At 42.2% G+C, this 20,068-nt stretch overlaps 1 protein-coding gene across 3 annotated transcripts in view; it reads left to right on the forward strand.

Annotated features, from left to right (window-relative positions):
- pacrg (PARK2 co-regulated) overlaps window positions 1-20,068 on the forward strand; it is a 119,650-nt gene that overhangs the window by 65,451 nt on the left and 34,131 nt on the right. For all 3 annotated transcript variants that reach the window (XM_046412394.1, XM_046412393.1, XM_046412395.1), the window contains one exon: window positions 1,354-1,503. In XM_046412394.1, the coding sequence (XP_046268350.1) occupies window positions 1,354-1,503 (150 nt within the window). The remainder of the gene's footprint in view (window positions 1-1,353; window positions 1,504-20,068) is intronic.

Genomic DNA, 20,068 nt, shown 5'->3' on the forward strand with positions numbered 1-20,068 from the left:
TTGTTGTGGCAACAAGCTTTGTCATCAGCATGAATAAAGAGTAAAGCCATTTCATCAATTTAGTTTTTTCTAATCCCCTTGGCAGCCATTTGTTCTGTGGGTGTAAGTCTGACCGCCCCTCTTGCAAAATCAGGTGTCAAGAGAGAATAAAGGAAAAACAAGAAATGAAAGAGGAAGGGAGAGCTCTGTTGATGTGAGATGGTGCAGACACTGAGCACGATCATTTGTATGCTTTAAAACCAAAAAGCAGCTTTAAATAGTTTTCTTTTTAAATAATTTATTATCCTAGTGTCTTTTGCCTGATCTAAAATTTACCTTTTGATTTCAGGCTGTGTTTAGTCTTTCAGCTGTGTAGCACTAGCTTTCCTCAATAAGTACCATGTCTCTCACTCATTCTCTTCTCTTTATTCCTTCTCTCTCAGTTGCATTTTTCCTCCTCTCTGTCAACTGCAATCTCGCAGTCTTACTGCTCACTCCGTTTTCTTTGTTTTGACTCTCTTTATAAATGTTGTTTTGTCACACCTTTCATTTTTGTTGTTTGCAGGTGCTTACTAGCAAAATGGATGCTATGATACCGTTACAATCCTCTCTATGTTTTTTGAAAGTAGGCATCAAATGACAATTTTAAGGTTTCATGAAAAGAAATAGCTCATGTCTGTTTTCTAAGCTCGGGTTATGCTCTTTTAAACTGACACTGAGGGAATTCCAGCACTCATGCAGAAGCTCACATAAGAACACTAAAAGAGCACAAATAAAACAAGTGCAAAGAACAAGCAACATATGTCAGCCTTAGTTGCTAATCACAGTTATTTTCTAACCCTTTGCCCTCTGCCTGTCACATCCCTTTATCTCTCTTTCTGACATTTTGTCTTTTATTTTTTTCGCCTGATCGCTCTTTCCCTCTCTATATTTGTCTCTCTTGATCTCTGTAGCCCTCCGTCTCTTCCACCATCATTCCCTTTGTTCTCTCTATCAGTGGGAGATGGAGTTAAGTGCAGCTGTAGGCCAAATAGCCCAGTGATTGGCTCTCACTTACTCCTGCCTCCCTAGTGCATTTGAAATCACTGATTGCAGACGAGCCAGTCCAAATCAAAGCCGAGGTATAAAGGAAATGCTTTCAAGGGAAATGGAGTTTGTGGGGGTCAAAATTTATGTGTATTTTGGCCCTGCTAAGCCCACTCTCATGTAGCATATCCTGTAGCTGCAGTTGTCAGCGTCACTCTACATTTACTGTACTTCCACCTGCCTGAACAAATACCCTGTAATTCTATTCTACAGGGCAAAACTGGTTTATGACCACTTGTGGCCATTTTTTTTCTCAACTTTTAACCTTTGCCATGTCCTTCCACACAGATGCCCTGAACACGAGGAACCGTCAGGTGATCTGCACCACCCTGAAAGTCCTGCAGCATCTGGTAATGTCTGGCGACATGGTGGGAGTGGCTCTGGTGCCCTACTACAGACAGATCCTTCCCATTCTTAACATCTTCAAGAACATGAACAGTGAGTTCCAGCCATGCAAATGGTTGAGTATTAATTTGTGGACAGATGGTGTGTCAGAGTGATGTGTCTTTGCAGTCATTGTGTAAGCTCATCCCTTTGTGTCATCAATCATTTTTTGTGCCAGTGCTGCTACTATGTCAGTGAAAAGAAGAACAGCAAAAGTTTACAAGCCTGTGAAAGGCAGTGGCAGGTATTCATGTGTAGCGTGTAGCCTGTGGTGAGGTTAAACCGGGTGATTCCACAGAACTGCCCAGTATTGGGAAATATTATGCAGATGTTAAGTGCTTCTTTTTATTTGACTTTGCCACCTCCAGGCGGAAAGCATCCTGTTTTCTACCTGGTCTTTTCTCTGTGGATCTGATATACGCGCCTGTCCCTGAATCCTCTTTCCTTTTTCTCCCTCTGCTTAAACATCCACTTGAGATAGAAGCTCCATTTTGTCCTTTCTGCTGTCAGTCAGGCTGCATTGTGCACAGCTGTTGAGGAGACTTTGTCCTTGCTCTCTCTGAAAGCCTCCACCTGGGTGACACGGAGACCTGGGGAGATTGGCATCAGATAGGCAGTGTTCTTTGTGTGGCAACGTGAAAGCACTTAGCATGGTGTGACATGATGTCGGCCCATTGAATTCTTAAACGCACGACCAATCCTCCACTGCACTCGCCACACAGTCAGTAGGATGTGAAGAGTGACATTGTGAATCAATCATTAAAACACAGACTTCAACAGAAGAAAACACAAGGCTTTATTCTCTTAATCAATATTCAATTTGAATCTCTTGTCTCTTTAATTTACTTACATTATCTGTTACTATTTGCTGAGGTCTAAAAAAAAGGGAAGGAGAGAGCCGAAAGAGATAGCGGGGAAAGACAAAGGATGGAAGAGAAAAGCCTGCCTTATTAGCGCGTGGCCATATGCAAATCTCCTCTGTAAATTAGCTGTCAAGTCAATCCCCTAAACCAGTTTGAAGCGTGAGTTTTGCCGCTACGGCGCAGGCTCAGCAGTTGGCCGGTGAACCCCAGCAGGAATAGTTTTATCTCTGCCTGGTAGCTACCGTGCCGGCCTGTCTACCTGGCTGTCCGTTTGTCAGTCCTCCTCTGGCGGGCATCGATTAAACCTGAGCCAACCTCTCACCTGGCAGACATCCCTGCTATTGACCTCTCCCAGAGAGACCAGTCTGGGCTGGAATGGGGTCCATACAGCTGCCAAAGCCCAGGACCCAATCTGCTAAACAAGGACAGTGCTAACTGTTTGACAATTTGTGGGCTTCCAGTAGAGTTTCTCTCTTTTAAAAGTTTAGTTGGAGTTGAGGCTGTATGATGATGAGAAATTCTAACCAAAGTAAAGTATAAAAGAATGTATATTTAAGGAAGTAATAAGCTGTATAAGCATTTATAAGAATTAATTGCTAGATTTCTTTGTATTATTTTCTGCGTTTTATATCTGGGGCTTTCTTGTTAGATGAGCTGTCAATTCATGTAATGCACCACCCACTCCCTGCTAACATATAAAGATACGACTTCAAATATAGAGAATAAACACTTTTTCTTTGGAGACAAAATACTGTGAACCAGAACTCTGTCTTCTTTCTCTCTAATATGTAGATATTTCAGGGTTGTTGTTCTCTCACACTCTTTGTCTCTTTGTGTGTCTTTGTCTCCATATCTCTTCTGTTATATGTGTCTTGTTTCTATCAATATCAAAGCTTTCATTGAAGTCACTTTATTATCTAATATCGCTTACATACACCTCCAACTCCATCCCACGCTGCTTTGGCTGTCTCATCTGGGGCCAGCATGCTGCCTCTAGCAGACAGGCACGATCATTGTGTTTAATACACTAGAAGACACAGAGGACTGTCTAGTATTGTGTGGTAACATCTCCCTTTGGCTCTCCCACACTGTAACCCAGAGAGCTTGCATGGAATCCCTCTTATCTCCTGAGCCACAACCAGACCACTGTCCAGTATGTGTTTGTGTGTGTGTGTGTGTGTGTGTGTGTGTCATGAATAGATCTGTTGTGTCCCATATGCAGCTGTTGACTTCAGCGTAGATGAAGGCCCCAGCTTTCTGCCTCTGTCTCGATCTATTCACTGTTGTTTAGGTCTGCCAGCCTTTGGCACATAATGTCCTGCTAGACTTCTATGACATGATCGCACATAGGCACACACACACACACATATCGCACACTGTCCCATTTGAGTCTACACATCCTGACTCTGTCCCTGTCTCCCCAGTCATTGGAGCTGTGAATCAATAGGCTGACAGCCACTGCTGTAGAGTCAGGGTTACGCGGAGATATCACCAGCATCTCATCTTGGGACAGATCCCCCAGGCTGTGTTCACACACACCCGCTGTGTCGCTCCCACTCTGAGACAGGGTTGTGACCTGTTAAATTGGTCCGCATACAGGCCTTATCTGAGCCTTTTTTCCAGGGTCAGTGCTGGTCATCTTCAAAATGGACCCTCGGGTATCCTTTCAGTCAGACAGAGCAGTGGACCTCTGACCGGTAGAGAACACTCATGACCCACATGCTCAGCCTCTCTGGGACCCAGGCCTCTGAAGAAGGAGAGGCTCCATTGTTTAATGGTAAAAAATGTGCTTGTTTAACTTCAGGCAGCCGACTGCCATTCTCTCCACTGACACAGTAATGTGTCATTTTGAAGTGTACGATAATGAGTAATCACATAGTATCACCGTCCTTGATGTACCCCTTTGTCTCCCGAATCAGCTTTCTCAGCTTTTGTTTGCTTTGTGCCTTTTTGCGTATGAGTTGTGTTTGCGCATGTGTGTTTATGTGACAAAGTTGAAGACAATGTAGGAATTCCTCCAATGCGATTTGCACGGCTCTCTTGTTTGCTTGCTGTGATGAATCTTATCCCTAATGAAATGCAACAACGTTCCTTATGAAGGAGAGATGTGCTCCCTCATCCAGCAAATTCCTCATCTGAGCTCGAAAGAAGGGAACTTGTCTTCAATACGTCATATAGGGAAGAGAGAAAGAGAGTTTGTGGAGTTTTGCAAGGCAGAGTAAACTGCATTAAAATATAATACCAGTATATCAGCTAGTATGCTTTTTATTTTAACTAAAATATCTTAAACAAGATAAATGACTATGAAGCTTGACTTAAAAAAAAACATTAAATGCTGCAAATAAAACAATATTTCTGCAGTCACTGCTCTGCAATTTCATGTTGTGTACCTGCTAACATACGAAACAATCCAATATTTCTTTTTTCTGTTTTAACCCGTTATTGGTTGATAATTTCAGCCCTTTGTTGGTACATGTGGCACATCTTCATCAAAGTGCAACATTTTTGCAAGTCTGTCTGGATTTGACAAAGTATATAAAGAATGCACCACCCAGTGATGTTTGCCTGGAGTATTTATTTGGGCCTGAACTGCAGCATTGTTGTTGTTGTCCTGATCATTTTCTCTGCTTATCTGAAAGGTGTAGGTCCTTAAACTCCTATTCATCACTGACAACCCCCCCCCCCCCCTCTCTCTCACACACACACACACATATATATGTATTTCTCTGACACGTTGCAGTGATCTGGTTCATTTGGCCTCTTTTATCTTCCTGCTAGGAATGTGGCCAGCTATGATAAGGTCTCTCACCCACATGCATTACTGAGCCTACACACACGCACACACACACACACACACACACACACACACACCATGGCTCTCTCTCTGTCGTCTGTTCCTGGTGGCTGGTGAGGTTTTTGTGTTAGTGACCGATGCAGTGCTGTAGCTGGCCACTCTGTCTTCCCCACGGGCCTGCTTTAGCTGTGTATTGCATACACACACACATGCTCATGGCTCATGTTGAACATCTTTATGAATACAGCTGATCAGTTACAGCCCACGCTGATCGTTGGAATAAAAATAAACAGGAAGAGTGGACTGACCTCATAACCCTCCCTGTCAAACAGGGACGGTCACTAACAAGGGGTGCAAGGACACTCTGTCAACTGTGAATGGAGATCATGTACATGTAGCTGTTACATTTGAAACAGCCATTGTAAATACAAACACACACACACACACACAGGCAAAACCCCAATCCTTTTTTTTTTTCCAACTCATTTTAATCCGACAGAAGGCCAAGCGTATGCCAGTGTACTCAGCCACCTGTGCTCTTGTCCACAATACAACGTGATGCTCTCGTTCTGCTAGAGCGCTGCACTGTTGCGTATGCGGTTTTGAAGTTAATTCCTGGGGATTCCCATTCGCAAACATTTGTTTTATATAATGACCTTTTCCAGCTGCTGTTGTGCAAAATTAATTCACTACCACGCTTTCACTGTGTACATAGCAACACAAGAGGGGACCATGCCCACTAACACACACACACGCACACACACACATAAACTTGTGGCCCCGCATGTAATCCATCATCCCCCACAGATACACAGAGCTTCTTGTCCCCGAGGAGGACAGAACACACACCTCATCTTCAGCCCTTGTCTCCTCTTCCATGTACCCCTCTCCAACAGGAGATATCTATCTATCAAGCAATCACAGCCTGCTAAGACCCCTCTGCCATTAAAATACAGAATGAATGGGAGAAACAGAGAGGAAAGAGAGATAGATGGAAGGAAAGATAGCGTGAGTGAGCAAGATATGAAATCCAGGTAATACCGAGCTGGTCTGTTCTTACCTGCTCCACCGTTAGCATGCTTCACAGCACATAATGACTTTTTCCTTCTCTCCTGAAGCTTAAAAGAAGATAGTTGTGGAAAATAGTGGAAATATATTTTTATATTAATGCAATCCTCCCACCCACCCCAGACACTTCCACGCCCCACCCCCCCTACCCCCACATCTCCCTCCACCCCATACTTCTGCTGCCTGCGGATATGCCCACCTGGCTCTGTTAATTTCTATTGTCAGCAGGTCTGAGGCGGAGCAGCCAATCAGGTCTGAGCGTCAGCCCTTGGGCCTGCAGTCGCTCTGCGGCTCCAATTTAAAGGTCAGCTGATAAGCAGCCAGATTCATGCATAATCTTGGCTGCTCTGCAGGCAGACAGGCTGACTGCTGCCGCTAAAAGAAAACACACATGTGCACACACACACACACACACACACACAAACACACACACACTCAACAGATATAAACATCATAGTCTTTGTCTAAGATTGACCCTCTCAGACGTTTCACTGTGATGGACAGGTTTCACTTTAACACCTTTTGTGCCTCTGTTGTTCCATGAATGCGACAGTATACTTTCACTGATTGCTTGAAAGGAGCGCCTCAATAAGAGCTTGGCTTTGTGTTTGTTGATTTGTTCATTAATTTGTACATAGTGCATTTTTGCTACGTGAAGCACTTAGGGGAATAATGGGATCCACCCTTTAAATGGTGCAGAGCCCTGAGACTGGCAATATGCTTAAAATAAAATAGAATTTGGCATCTTCATATAGGTAGTCTGGAATTTAAACAAAGTAGCACTTTGCTGCAGTGTGTGGAGGCTAGCCAGCAGAACTCGCACAGCCTCGATCACCTCTCTTCAAGTCACCGCTACTGGTCTACAGTGCCATTTTATTGCTTCGTTTCTGGTTCTGTCCGTCGTAATTTCACATGCCTTGTGTTTTCATGCCTTAATCTTGCACGAATGTCTGTCATTGCTGTACTTTGAAAGGCTTTTTGTATCCCTCCTTTGATTTTGTAAGAGTTATGCAGGAATCTTATGCGACAATCACATAGGATACCTTAAAAGTGAAGTGCTTCCCCTTGCAGGTGGGCTCATACAGCAGAACAGTAGTAGTGAGTCTTAAATCCACAAATCCACACACGCACGCGATCATGTATGATTTTACTTATTTTTAATGCGTTCAATTGCAATGTTTAAACTTTTGTGGGAGGACTTAAAGTAAGCAGTTAGACAAAGCCTCTAAGTGAATGTTGAGCTTTTAGACGGATAGGATCAGGTTCAGCGTTTACTTACTTGTAATCTGTATACGACCATATATATATTCCTCAGTCTCAGTGAGGCTCTTCCTTTCTTTCTTTCTAATCCAAGTAACACTCAATTACTTAATTGGATAAGTTACAAGATTCCCCCCCCCCCATTTCAATGAGATTAACACACACTGTAATTAATGAATTTGGGGCAATTTGAAACGATTCAAAGGATCGTTCAGGCTCCGGGCACTGACATGTGTTACACAGTTATTGAGTTGTCGAAATTAGACAATAGAATGATCATGAATAGTGCCGACATTAAGCATGTTTGCTAAAGACAGCTGATAGTTCCAGTCTGAATGTGGATCAGGTCGATGGGGCTGCTTTGTTGGATGAGAGTGGGGGGTCAGCTGTTTGATAGCCAGTGAGTGTGCTCTTTTAATGTCATTTTATGTGTGTTCTTGTGTGTGACTCTGTGTCCTTGCGTGCGCCTTTGTGTGCGTCATGACTTCCTTGTAGTGAGCAGGGAGCTCTCCTGCAGCCTCTCACCACATCATTGTGTTTGACATCTCCGCGGGCAGCCAGCGACAGAACGCTGGTGTGTGTGCAGACATTTGTCCAGCCAGCTTTAGATCAGCATTCGCACCCTTTGCCAGGTTGCTTGTCAGCTCTCATAAACAGCCGTACCTTCACAAATAAGCCGGCCGCTTGAAAGTGAAAAAAGGCACTATTTTACGACAAATAACAAAAAGCATTTCTATAGTCTCCCGAACTTGTTGTCCCAGGCAAGGACACACAAAATAAACAACAGAAACGAAACAGATTATCATTACCGATGTCAGAATACGGTCTTCTCCCTGCTTGTCATATGTGGGCACACTCAAGATAGCAGATAAGTAAAATAATGCCATTAGTGTGAAACATTTTAACATAAAACAACCTGGATTTTAAGTATGGCAGTTAGACTTTGTTTTGTTTTGTTGTTCATCGACTACTGTGCATTTCCACATATTATGAAAATGCATTCATCCAAAGAGAAAGTTCTGTAGACATGGTTTCAGACTTGCGATGCTGATACATTTCAAGGTCATTGTTTGGGAATTACTTGAGATTGTCAAGTGAGACCTTTGTCAGTTATAATGCCTCCACACCTGTCGTTTTTGGGTTCTGTCTCCTTTCTGTCTGTGTCTTTAGAGACCCACCCCCCATTACTGCCCCTGTTCAGCATGTTTCCCTGACAGAGGTAATCTTATCTCCTCACCTCTCACACAGGCATGTCAGCATGCAGCAGTCACAGTCCTCACTATCTCTAATGGATGTAATTGAATCCTATTCTAACATTCTAATGCGCACTATTTCTCAGGAACCCCCCCAGAGCCCCTCACAACATTCCCCCCAACTCACACACATTGCCATAAGGTTGTCCCAGCCAAGTCTTGTCCCATGTCCAGAAAACAGTTTTTAACTAGCTCCCATCTCATATGTTTCCATCTGGCTCCACGGCTCATATTCCCATAGTATACAATATGGCATAACCAGACTTTTGCACAAAATGTGATATCCATTACTTGACATAGTAGACTGATATTCATACTGTAATAAAATGAATCAAAGTGAAACAAATTACTGAAAAGAAAAATGATCACACTTTTTAATTAAAGGAAGAAAAAATGTAAAATTCAGTTTATTAGATTAGTTTATGGGTAGTCGTTTGTTCATACTTATCATGTTACACAAGTTGTTAGACATACAGGTTAATCATACATGTAATGTCCAGGTCAGCAACATGGATCAGTGGTTAGTGTTTTCTAAGCAGAACTACAGAGCAAAATAATTACAGGAAAATTCTCAGCTTATATTTAGCCACAGGAGTTTTACTGAGAATTCTTTTTGTTGTTGCTATTCTTATATAAGTTTTCAAACTTGAAAAAAAAAAAAAAGAATTAATACTAGAAATGCTTGGCTCTTTATTCACTCTGCTATCTGCACAACATCCATAGCGTCTTGTCTCAGAGTAACAGGGTCTTTTAGTAAGTGTGCGGGTGCTACAGCTTGTGCAAATGAAAGCCAGTCCACTGAACCAGATGTTACCTTATTGAATTCGACCACCCACTTCTAGGACAAGGACTAGGGTCATAGAGAATAAAGGCTCCCATGTTTCACTAGACGTTCCTCAGAGGCCCTCAGGCGAACAACCATAACAACCTAGCTAACCATCACCAGTGCTTTTTTTTTGTCCCTTCCTCTGAACAGTACATCAGTTCTCATGTCCTCACAACAATCACATGAACCAAAAGTAAGGCCCCATTCACACTTGTCACTGTAAGTGTCTTGTATCAAGACAAAATCCTGATGAGGTTTAAGACACTATGACTATATTCACGCTGCGATTTTACATCAGTGTGAACAGGTCTATGCCATGTACCCCACATTTACAACAAGCATACTGCCGAACAAGAGAAAATGTCATTAGTACAACAGCCTGTCATCAAAATTAATAAGACAGAAGGGATGGCATTCATTTCTTCAGTGATCTGTTGTGGTAATAGTAGTGTGGTGACAGTCCTTCAGCTATTCAGGCTGAGGGCAAGATGGAAAAAAGGGTTTTGTTTGAAACATCTATCTTTATATCTATTAAAGTTACATCCTCCTGTCTCCCAGTCACAATGATGGCTGTGATCTGTGAAGTGTATACGTCTATTAAAGTGTAAGTATGAACATCTTTATAAATCTGACAACTATATATCTGTACTTATTTTCTGTCTCTCTGGGGATCGGAGGGAGACTCATCTGGTATTACAGTTAATCATTTCCTAAAGCTTTGGTTCCCTATCACAAACAATTTGGGGTTGTATATGGAAAATACTATATTTGCATAGTTTTCACTGGGAAGTTTTGTAGCTATTCAAGGAATAACCACAACTTCTCATTGGGGCTAATAATTTAAATCTGTATTTCTTACTGACTTCCTACTCCAGAAGTCTCCTAAAGTCTCTCTTGGCCCCTGACTGGTATCTTGGAGTGTTACATTGAACAGTGGCATTTTAAAAAAGAACTCAACAAGTGCCAAGTCACTTATGAGCTGCACAAAAGTGTAGGAACCCTACATGACAAACAGGACGTTCTCCGGACACAATAACAACCACGAGTGCAGCCCGAGAATGTTTTTCATGTAAGCCATCAGCTGAAGGTGTGCTGAGAAATTTATGCAGTCACCAGTAATTTTTATCTGCAAATAATGTGCCTCAAGCACTTTCGCTTTTCAGTGCTGCAACATGCTAATGGTTAAAATTAATTAAATTCTTTTAAAAATTAATATTTAAATAGGCTCCTGCCCCAGTATTATGTGGAATGCACACTGTACATTGTTTGCATAATTAATTCAGTGCAGCTTCATCATCTGTAAATGATATTAGTACCACACCAGTTGCCCAGACATGGGACCACTGTCAGGACCTGATTGTGTGTGTGTGTGTGTGTGTGTGTGTGTGTGCACAGTCACTGCTGTGCAAACACTGAGAAAATTCCCACAGTTCTGTCTTATTTACTCCCAGGATCTGTTCTGTCACACAGGCATGCATGCCCAGGTACACACACTCGCACACAAACACACACACACACATATGGTGCATGCCCTTCAAAATCAATAGTGGGGATATAAACATCAATATGTCTATTTCACACCACCACGTGGAATATAGACGTCAGCTATGATCTGCTTGAGATGATATCTTATAGGTTGTTGCTGGGCATCAGAGCGTCTCGTGTTGTTCAAAACATGCTTCAGTGCATATGAAATTTACTCTGCAACTGAGCTGTGATGAATGCCAGCTTATATTTGACAGTGTTTTTGAGAATATGTGCAATTAATTATAAAAAAGTGAAAGGAACAAAATGAATAGCAGCTCATTTTCAATAAACAATCTCAATGTGAGTATCAAGAGTAATTCTTCAGATAAGATGCTGCAGTGTCTCATAAATGCATCAATGTTGACTTTTAAACATTTTTATTTTTATTTTTCTGTCTGTTTCTAACAAAAATGTTTCCATGTTGGAAATACAGTACAGCAAAACAAATGCTGATGATAACACAAGTAAACAAAACATTGTCAAGGGTCAAGGATTTTGATTACCTTCTGTGGTGGTTTATACACATCCAGTGTGTGTTCCTCATTATTTTTCTGTTTCTGTTGATAACGGCACAAGGCAGTCCCTTTATGTTACATCCTGCTGCAGGAGCCACATAGTTAACTCTATCTAACCTCCAATAACAACCAAGGCTTTTACATTATCTCATTATCACCCGTGTTTGCTTCCACTCCTCCTGCTTTTTCCCCTTTGTGTTTTTTCTGTCACCTCTTTTTCTTTCCTCCCACAAAACTGAAGCCGTGCTTGTTTTTCCGTTTTTGTTTTAGCGTATAGCCCATGTGCGAAAAGCCTTGACCTCTTTGTTCTCTACTGTGAGCCACCCATAACGCTGTTCTAGCATTGACCTCAGCAAGATGAATAATTCACGGTGGACTGTCGTAACTCTTGTATCGTCCTGACCCCCTCCTGGCCCCCTGCCCACCTGAGACACTTTCCACACTCTCCTGAAGGAGATGCACCCATGATTCTGCTCCTCTCACATCAGCTCCTCTCCACCACCTCCACCCATCAAATATTTAGCCAGTGTGGTTGGCGCACATCCCCAGCTCCCCCCATGGCTTTCACTCACTGCCTCACCTCATCTCTCTCCCTCATACGCAACATGTTCTGCCGCTCTTCTCAATAGTCTCTTTATTCACAGAAGCAACATGGCGATGGAACGAGTCGATGAAAACAGTGGCTTTGTCAAACATGCTGAAACCTCAGCACACTACTTGAAAAAGAGCTACAATGATGACCTGCTACTGTCTAGTGTAAAATCTGTCTCGCTCAGATACTAGACCCTCTGTGATGGACCACGCATTTTCCTTCTGTTTTTCTCACAAAGAAACACAAAGACTGAAATATGAGAAACTGTCTCTTTGAGTGTTTTTGATATCAGGTTTCTATTGGCGGTCGATATGCTTGTCGCTCAGGATGATGAGTAGGATGGTGGCGACTGTGTGGATAAGTGTGGATGTGTTCCAGGATGACTGCCACATGGACATTCACATCTTGAAGGTGCGGAAAACTACACATTTTCTCAATCAGCCTCTTACTGTACAACAACATGCAATTTTAAAACAGTTTGTGTTGTCTTTGCTCTTCCCACTGGTTTGAAGTAGTTGCTGTGATATCACGTACATGACCACATCCTCTAGTTTCTGCTGGTTGCCAGGCAACTTCACGTTGACAACAGCATTCCAACAAAATTAAACTTGTTAGTTAGTGAGTATTATAGATGCTGGTAGACAGATTTGGTTACCTTTGGACAGAGTCAGCTTCTTTCTGTGCCCCACCTTTGAGTTTTTGTGCTATGCTAAGCAAATCAGCTGCTGATAGTAGTTTCATATTTAACATGCAGACATGAGTGTGGCATTGTTCTTGTTTATCTCTTATCAAGGGACTGAATAAACTCATTTCCCACCTATTCCTTTAATAAAAGCATAAAACGGTGTTGTGCTTAGAATTGTGTGTTCAGCTTGAGCTTGTGTGCAGATCATGTGTGTAGGCCCCGGCGGGGTCACAGTCTCCCCCCGTGTGTTTGTCATCACAGCCTTTTGTTCCCCACAGCCCTGCTATTCTGGGCAGAGAAAGGTCATCTTCCCCTCAGATACTGGCACCTTAAGGATGTTCAGATCACAATCACACTCTCTGTTTTCTGTATCATGAAGCACAAGAACAAGGTTCGTTTTCAGCAGTCTGTACAGCTCATGTACCAGTGTTTAAAGTTAATGTAGAGGGTTTATGTCAGATTCCTGTATCCATTTATGATAAGCCCAACACATGATAAACTACAGCTTCTTCTTTTATGAATCTTTGTGTGTGTCTGTGCACTGTGTCTGTGTGTGTTGGGTTGTTCTGCGGTTCCTTACTCCCTTCTCTATTTATGTCTCTGTGTCCCCCTGACATCGAAGACAAGCTGGTGGGCGGTTCGTGGAAAACTGACCCATGCAGCATAACATCTGTGCCCCCTCACCCTGTACATATGACAAAGTGACCCCGTATTCTTGCGTGAGGCCTCCCCCTCACTGGGAAATACAGAGGAAAAGCTTTTGTCACCTGATTCCATATGTGCAGAGAGATGAAGCTAACAGCTGCTATTAAGCGCCTGCAAAACAGCTACTAGGATATTCTTTCACCTTCCAGCTGCTTCCAGCTTGAGGAGGGAAAGGAAACTGTAGGTTGCTGAAGGTTATGTGTGTCGTCGCAATTTGGACTTGGACTCTCTTGACTCCAAGAGAGGTGCTTTCAACTTAAGAATGGTAGTTGAGTTGCTGATAAATGCAAGCTGCAGAACACTGACTGGAGCATTTAAGTGTGTGTGTGTGTGTGTGTGTGTCACCTTTATTGAGATTCTCCTGATATTTTCAGCACAACACCCCATCAAAAAGCTGATGCACATATTGATTAAGCCAGAGGTATTTCAAAAGTCCTTACCAACAGGACATCTCAGAGTGCTTCTAAGAGTATAAATGATTAATGTTGTAGCGACAACCATAAATTGAGATTGAGCTGCCTGCTAGCAAACGATGTTGTGCTCACTCCATGTTCGTGACTCTGTGTATGTACGTGTATGTGAGTGTGTGTAAACAGAGATTTGGTTTCCCGTATGACTGTGTGTGTGTGTGTTTATACTAGCCAGAGCAGTAGTCACCGCAGGGTGGGCTTTTATTAAAGAGTTGTAATGAGTGAGCGCCATCATGAGCCAGCTCACCTATTGATTACCTATAAAGAGCACTCAGTGGAGACGTGCTGTGATCCATAGATAATGCTTTGCACAGGGAGACTCAACCTGGCCTGGTTGCTGGCCATACCTCCAGTTTTGTTGAGCCGTTCAATTAGATTCTGGTGTCGCTCTGGCAACTGGCTGTTATCCATGTTGGAGAGTCACCTAAGCCAATCGGAGCCTTTGTGGACTGAACTAAACAATAAAATGTGACATGAGAAGCTAAACATGTGAATGGTGGTGCAATTATGCAAATTGTCTTTGCATAAATATGTAACAATAACCCTTTGTTAACTGTACACTAGAAAATGCAGCCTCAGTGCAGTGAAAATGATGTCAAACAGCCAAATGTGCCTTTTTGCCTGTTTTGGGCAAAAGCAAATCTTCCCACAGAAACCACCTAATAAGGGGGCAATCAAACAGAATAATGGACTACTAATGAAATGGTCTTTCAGTCTGGACATCAGGTTGAGCTCTGCTAACACACCAATAAGACCACTGCACCAAATGTGTCAGCACACTTCTGCATAGTAACAACAGTGTGTCTCTCAGAATCGTATCAACATCTTTGCGTTCGCACAGGTCCAAGTACAACACAGAATATGTATATCTTTTCAATGAAAAGGTTAGCTGATATCAGAATGCTGCTGTATCAATATGTTGTGTGACTTACCTCTGTCAAACAGCCTGTGGCATTGAACTGCTCTGTTCATGCGATTTCTCTGAGCTTTGCCTTTTGATACCATTTAGTGGGCCTGTATTGGTGGAAATGTAATTGGAAATGGAACCAAGCATAGACGGACAGAATCGGTCTGGGAATGATTATAAAAAAATCCAACTACAATAGTTGAATTTCTGCACAGTCAGAGAGCCATGGCAAAAGTTCAAACATTATCATTCATTCCTTTTCATTCATATCATATAGGCTTATAGAGGTCATTTCAGGAATGAATTCCTACATACCTCAGAAAATGTCTGCATTGGGGTAAAAATATTATTTTGCCACTGTCTGCCTGACCCAGCTGTCTAATGTAATTTCCCCGTGGAAGGGGTCCTGATGTGTGTACTGTATCTGGTGTTGTTTTCATTTATTGTTGCAGATATTGATTGGTGTTTACAGTAGCCAATATTGCTGAATGTGTAATATGCCCCCCCGCTGTGCAACACCTGTTGGTCCTATTAGCTGACTATGTTCAACACGTAAATATGCAGAATCAAATAGCACTATGCCTTCACCCACTGAACACAAGCGGACGCGGACTGAACACAGCCTCTGAGACAGACGGAGGCCAGTTTGATGACAGGGAATGCAGTTCCTCTGTGGTCTTTCTGGATTCTGCTTTGACACCCTGAGGCTTTGTAACTAGGTAACGACGGCTACAAATACCAACAGTTGGAGGTTAGCTTACTTTAGAAACAAGTAAAGCCACCTGAACATCATTAAACTGTGTAAATCACCTCATTTATGCCATTGTATTCCCTGTCATCAAAGTGGCCTTGTAACATTGAATGGCTTCTCAGTGAATTGTACCACCATAATTGAGGTGAGGGAAACTATTCATGACACAGTTATAATGGTCTAATGGCAGCTAATGTCAAACAGTTTGGGTTCAATATTTAGACAGTTTAATGTCATGTTAACACATAAATCTTAATTATTTCTTAGAGTTTGATAATTAGGCCTTTAATGACATGCTTATGGGCCATGTTGTCCTGGTTAATGTCAAGTTGTCAACCAATATCTCAGACAGTGTCAACACTAAGTTAAAATTAACTGACCAAGTGACATTTAATAACAACAGTCATAAGCAATGAAAAATACAGTAGCAAGTATGCTTACTACTGTCAACTATTATATTTGAAACTCCAAGTGTAACACTATGACCTCAAAATGCATGAAAAAGTAGTCTCCGCAGCGTTTTGCAATACATTTCTTCCTGAAATGTCACATTTCAGTCAACTATTATATTTGAAACTCCAAGTGTAACACTATGACCTCAAAATGCATGAAAAAGTAGTCTCCGCAGCGTTTTGCAATACATTTCTTCCTGAAATGTCACATTTCAGTTTTTCATATTTGATAGTTATGTAAAATAACAGGGCAGCTTAGTGGTGCAGTGGTTAGCCCTGTCGCCTCACAGCAAGAGGGTTCCAGGTTCGAATTGTTTGTGGGTTTTCTCCGGGTACTCCAGCTTCCTCCCACAATCCCACAATCTGTCTTTGTGTGTCAGCCCTGCTATTGACTATGCTATATCACTGTAGAGTAAGCTACTGAATATTCATTCTGTAGGGTGTAGTGAATATATAAACAAGAGTGATCATGCAATACCTCCAGTATAAGCTGGTAATATTCAATAGACATTTTCTTGTAATAATGTCTTTTTCAGCTGAACTCACAACACAGTCTTGTTGGAAGTATTATCTAAACCGTGCCCCATAGCTTATTTGCTGCCAGACTCTATTGACTGTTGGTTGATGTTCTCCAAACTAATGTTGCTAGCCCTGAGCTTATAAAATTTAGGCTGACTTGGTCAAGGCTACATGTAAGGAACAGTAGGCTTACACCTTGGTATCAAGGTTTGTTGGGCTGCTCCTCATGAGGCTTTTGGTCGAGTGAACAAGACCTTCTAGCATACCTGAAGCTAATGATCCAGGTGAAATATGTGTTCTAATCAGAGTATGTCCACAGTTGAGTGTTTGTGTTGTTATAATGGCAGCCAAATATCACTTTAACAAGGGTGGGAAACATGACATGAGTTTTGCAGAACAAGGAATCCTGTCTCCCTGATATACAATGTGGTGAAAATGAATTTTGCACACTACGTCATGTCTTACATAGCGAACTGTAAAGCAGATTCTAAAGCAGATTTTCTAAGGTCATGCTGATTTATAATGGAATTGAACCTACTATGCTTGCCAGCTCTGTAGATCATGCCGGGGATGAGAAAGCACTGCAGCACCAATGGGAATGGGCAGAAAACATAGCCTATGTGTAAGTACAGCCAGATACAGAGGTCCCCCTGAGGCTGGAGAGTAGTGGTGGTGAGATTGAGGAGTCACCTCATCACTAGTGATCCATGCAGGTCGACACACTACGCACCCTTGACAAAACACACAAGTGCACGGCATCGTTACAGCACACACACATGCACACACACAGTTTCATGCAGTTCATTTCAATGCAAATAAGTGTTCACCCCTCTTCTGGGAGGAGAGTTTGGCAGACTGCATTTTCTCCTCTCTATCATATGGAGGATCTAGATTGTATAGTGAGCTCTCGGGCGGAACCAAACAGCCAGGAGCACATGCAGCGCACTGCTTGCTTGCACTGATTTATTGAGTTTTATATTAAGTACCAAGCAGTTTTTATCCTAGCTTGTTGCATTTGTACTTTGCTCATGCAGGAAGATGCAATCATGCTCACAGTGACTGATGTGTATTTACGTTGTCTTAAATGTATGGTTTAATTGTTCAGCATCATGGACTTGCAATATTGTTATACTGATATACGGTCCACTCTATACTGCATGCGTGCTGCATTACAGATGAGGTGAGATACTACTGCCCTTCCAGCAGGCAATTGTCCTTAAAAGAATGGGAGCTCCTCACTTCGTTGAATAGATTACAGCCAATTAAATGTGTCCGTTATCACCCATTAATTACCGACGCTACTTTTGCTAGAAATAGGTCTGACCAAGAAACGGCCATGGATATGAAACTGACCCAAATACATCAAGATGAGTTTCCATTTTTTACCACTTTTTCCCTGCCCTCATCAGCAGAGGCCTATCATTGAACCGAGTCATCTTTCACATTGATTCCCCGGGAGATGCGTACTGCTGGGTCAGCATGCATGACTGCTGTATGTTGATGTATGCAAAAGCAGCCGTTCATATATACAGTTATAATATATGTGTATGTAAATGCACATGGATGTATAAACATGGGTGTGCAGGCTCGCGTTCGTTTGTGCATGTCTGTAGTGTGTGTGCTGGTGCGTTTGTGTGCGCTGCTGCACGTGCTTGTGCTGTGTGTATGTGCTGGGTTACTTGAGGTCAAAGCTGATGGAGTGCGCTCCCTTAGAGACGGGCAGCAACCCTGAAGGATTGACACTGTGTGACACCTCTCTCTGTCAGCCTGATTAGCCACCTCTTTGATGTAGCAGCCTATATTAAGGCTCTTATATGGAAGACACCTGGCAGCTGACTAGGCCTGATTTAGAAAAATACAAAATCTCAAGTTGTATTAACAACATAATACTGAGCCAAATTTTCCCATCAGTGGGTCAGATTGAAGTAATTTGTGCCTTCTTTTGGATGTAGTACAGGTGTGTTTGAGAGTGCATGAGTACCTGTCGGTGCCTTATTCAGTCTCCCGTGTTCTCAGTCTTTCAGAACTGTTGCATGCTTGTAGAATTAGAGGGATTTCAGGGATTGTTAGCGAGATCATATTTCCTCCCTGTCTACTTCTTTTTCTCTTCCTTTCTCTTTATTTCTCTCTTGTATTTTCTCCTTCTTTACAAGCTCAGGGAGTCGACAGCTGCCCCCTAACCCAGAATCAGGCATTAGAGGAACAGCCTGACAATTAGTCTGCTATTGCCTCACTGGTACGGGATCAGAGCAACAAGACTGACAACGAGTAAAAGAGAGAGGTTTAAGATGTGGTCCTGCCCTGGGAACATTTGAGCGAACATATTTAAGGTTTCTCATTCTTTACTCAGGGGTGTATTTTCCTGAACTTGGAAGCAGCTGATCACACACAGAAAGTGGCACGGTCAAATTCATTTGCACATACTGGTGAAATATGTGCCTCTGGAAGCTTGGTGACCTTTTAAATACTTGTCGCTGCACGAAAAGTAAGCCCACACTGTTAATTCAAGGGAATATATTGGTACCTCTACTCCTGTGTCCGTACTGACTTGTTAAAATTGTATGATGTATAAAATTGGCTGTATATGATCATATAGTTGTATGAAATTGGATGGTGCAACACAGCTAATACCTTTGTTCTCTCAAAGCACAGCACTGCCACGATGGCTCACAATTGGTCAACGGTGCAAACTCATTCCCCTTAACTGAATGAGTTTACTTTTCTGCAAGCGAATCTGCTGATTGCTGTAATTCCACTGAATTTAACTCATTTTGTTCCAGTACTTTGATGTGACTGATGCTGGTGTGACCAAGCTCTCATGAAGCCCAACCTGAAGATTTCTGAGTTAGTTATTGAAATTTCCTGGCTGTGTTTGATTTCACTGTTATTTATTAAATGATTTGCTATAACAAGACAACACAGAAGCTGTTTGGAAGTTTCAGAATTTTTCACAATACCTTTAGATGCATTTTTTTATTGCCTTGATTTTGCCACATTTATGGAGGGTTTAATGGTGGCAGCGTTTGTCAGTCCATCGGACAGTTTGTCTATCTGTCCCTGTAGATGTCAAGATTTATTGATCTTTTCAGGTAGTCAATATGGCTAAACTCAACACACAGTCTAATTTGGCATATCTGGTTGTTGTGCCATTGATTATGTCAGACTAGTGATGAATGATGTGACATCATCAGGCCAAGTGAAGCGTTTGTGATCATACTGAACTGCAGCTTGACTTGAAATTTGGTAGGGTTATCTTTCCTCTGTTATTACAATCAGGCCAAAATGTTAGCGCATATCAAAATATAATTTTCAAGAAACTTTCTCGTGTCACTCATGCTCTCATGTAAATAAACCCATTTTATACTAATGACCTGGTGGCCTTTACTCCATCAGGAATTTTGAACATAGTTGTTGTCCATTGCTCCAAGAAAA

This window comes from Scatophagus argus, chromosome 15 (genome assembly GCF_020382885.2).
Source record: "Scatophagus argus isolate fScaArg1 chromosome 15, fScaArg1.pri, whole genome shotgun sequence".
Lineage (NCBI taxonomy): Eukaryota > Metazoa > Chordata > Actinopteri > Scatophagidae > Scatophagus > Scatophagus argus.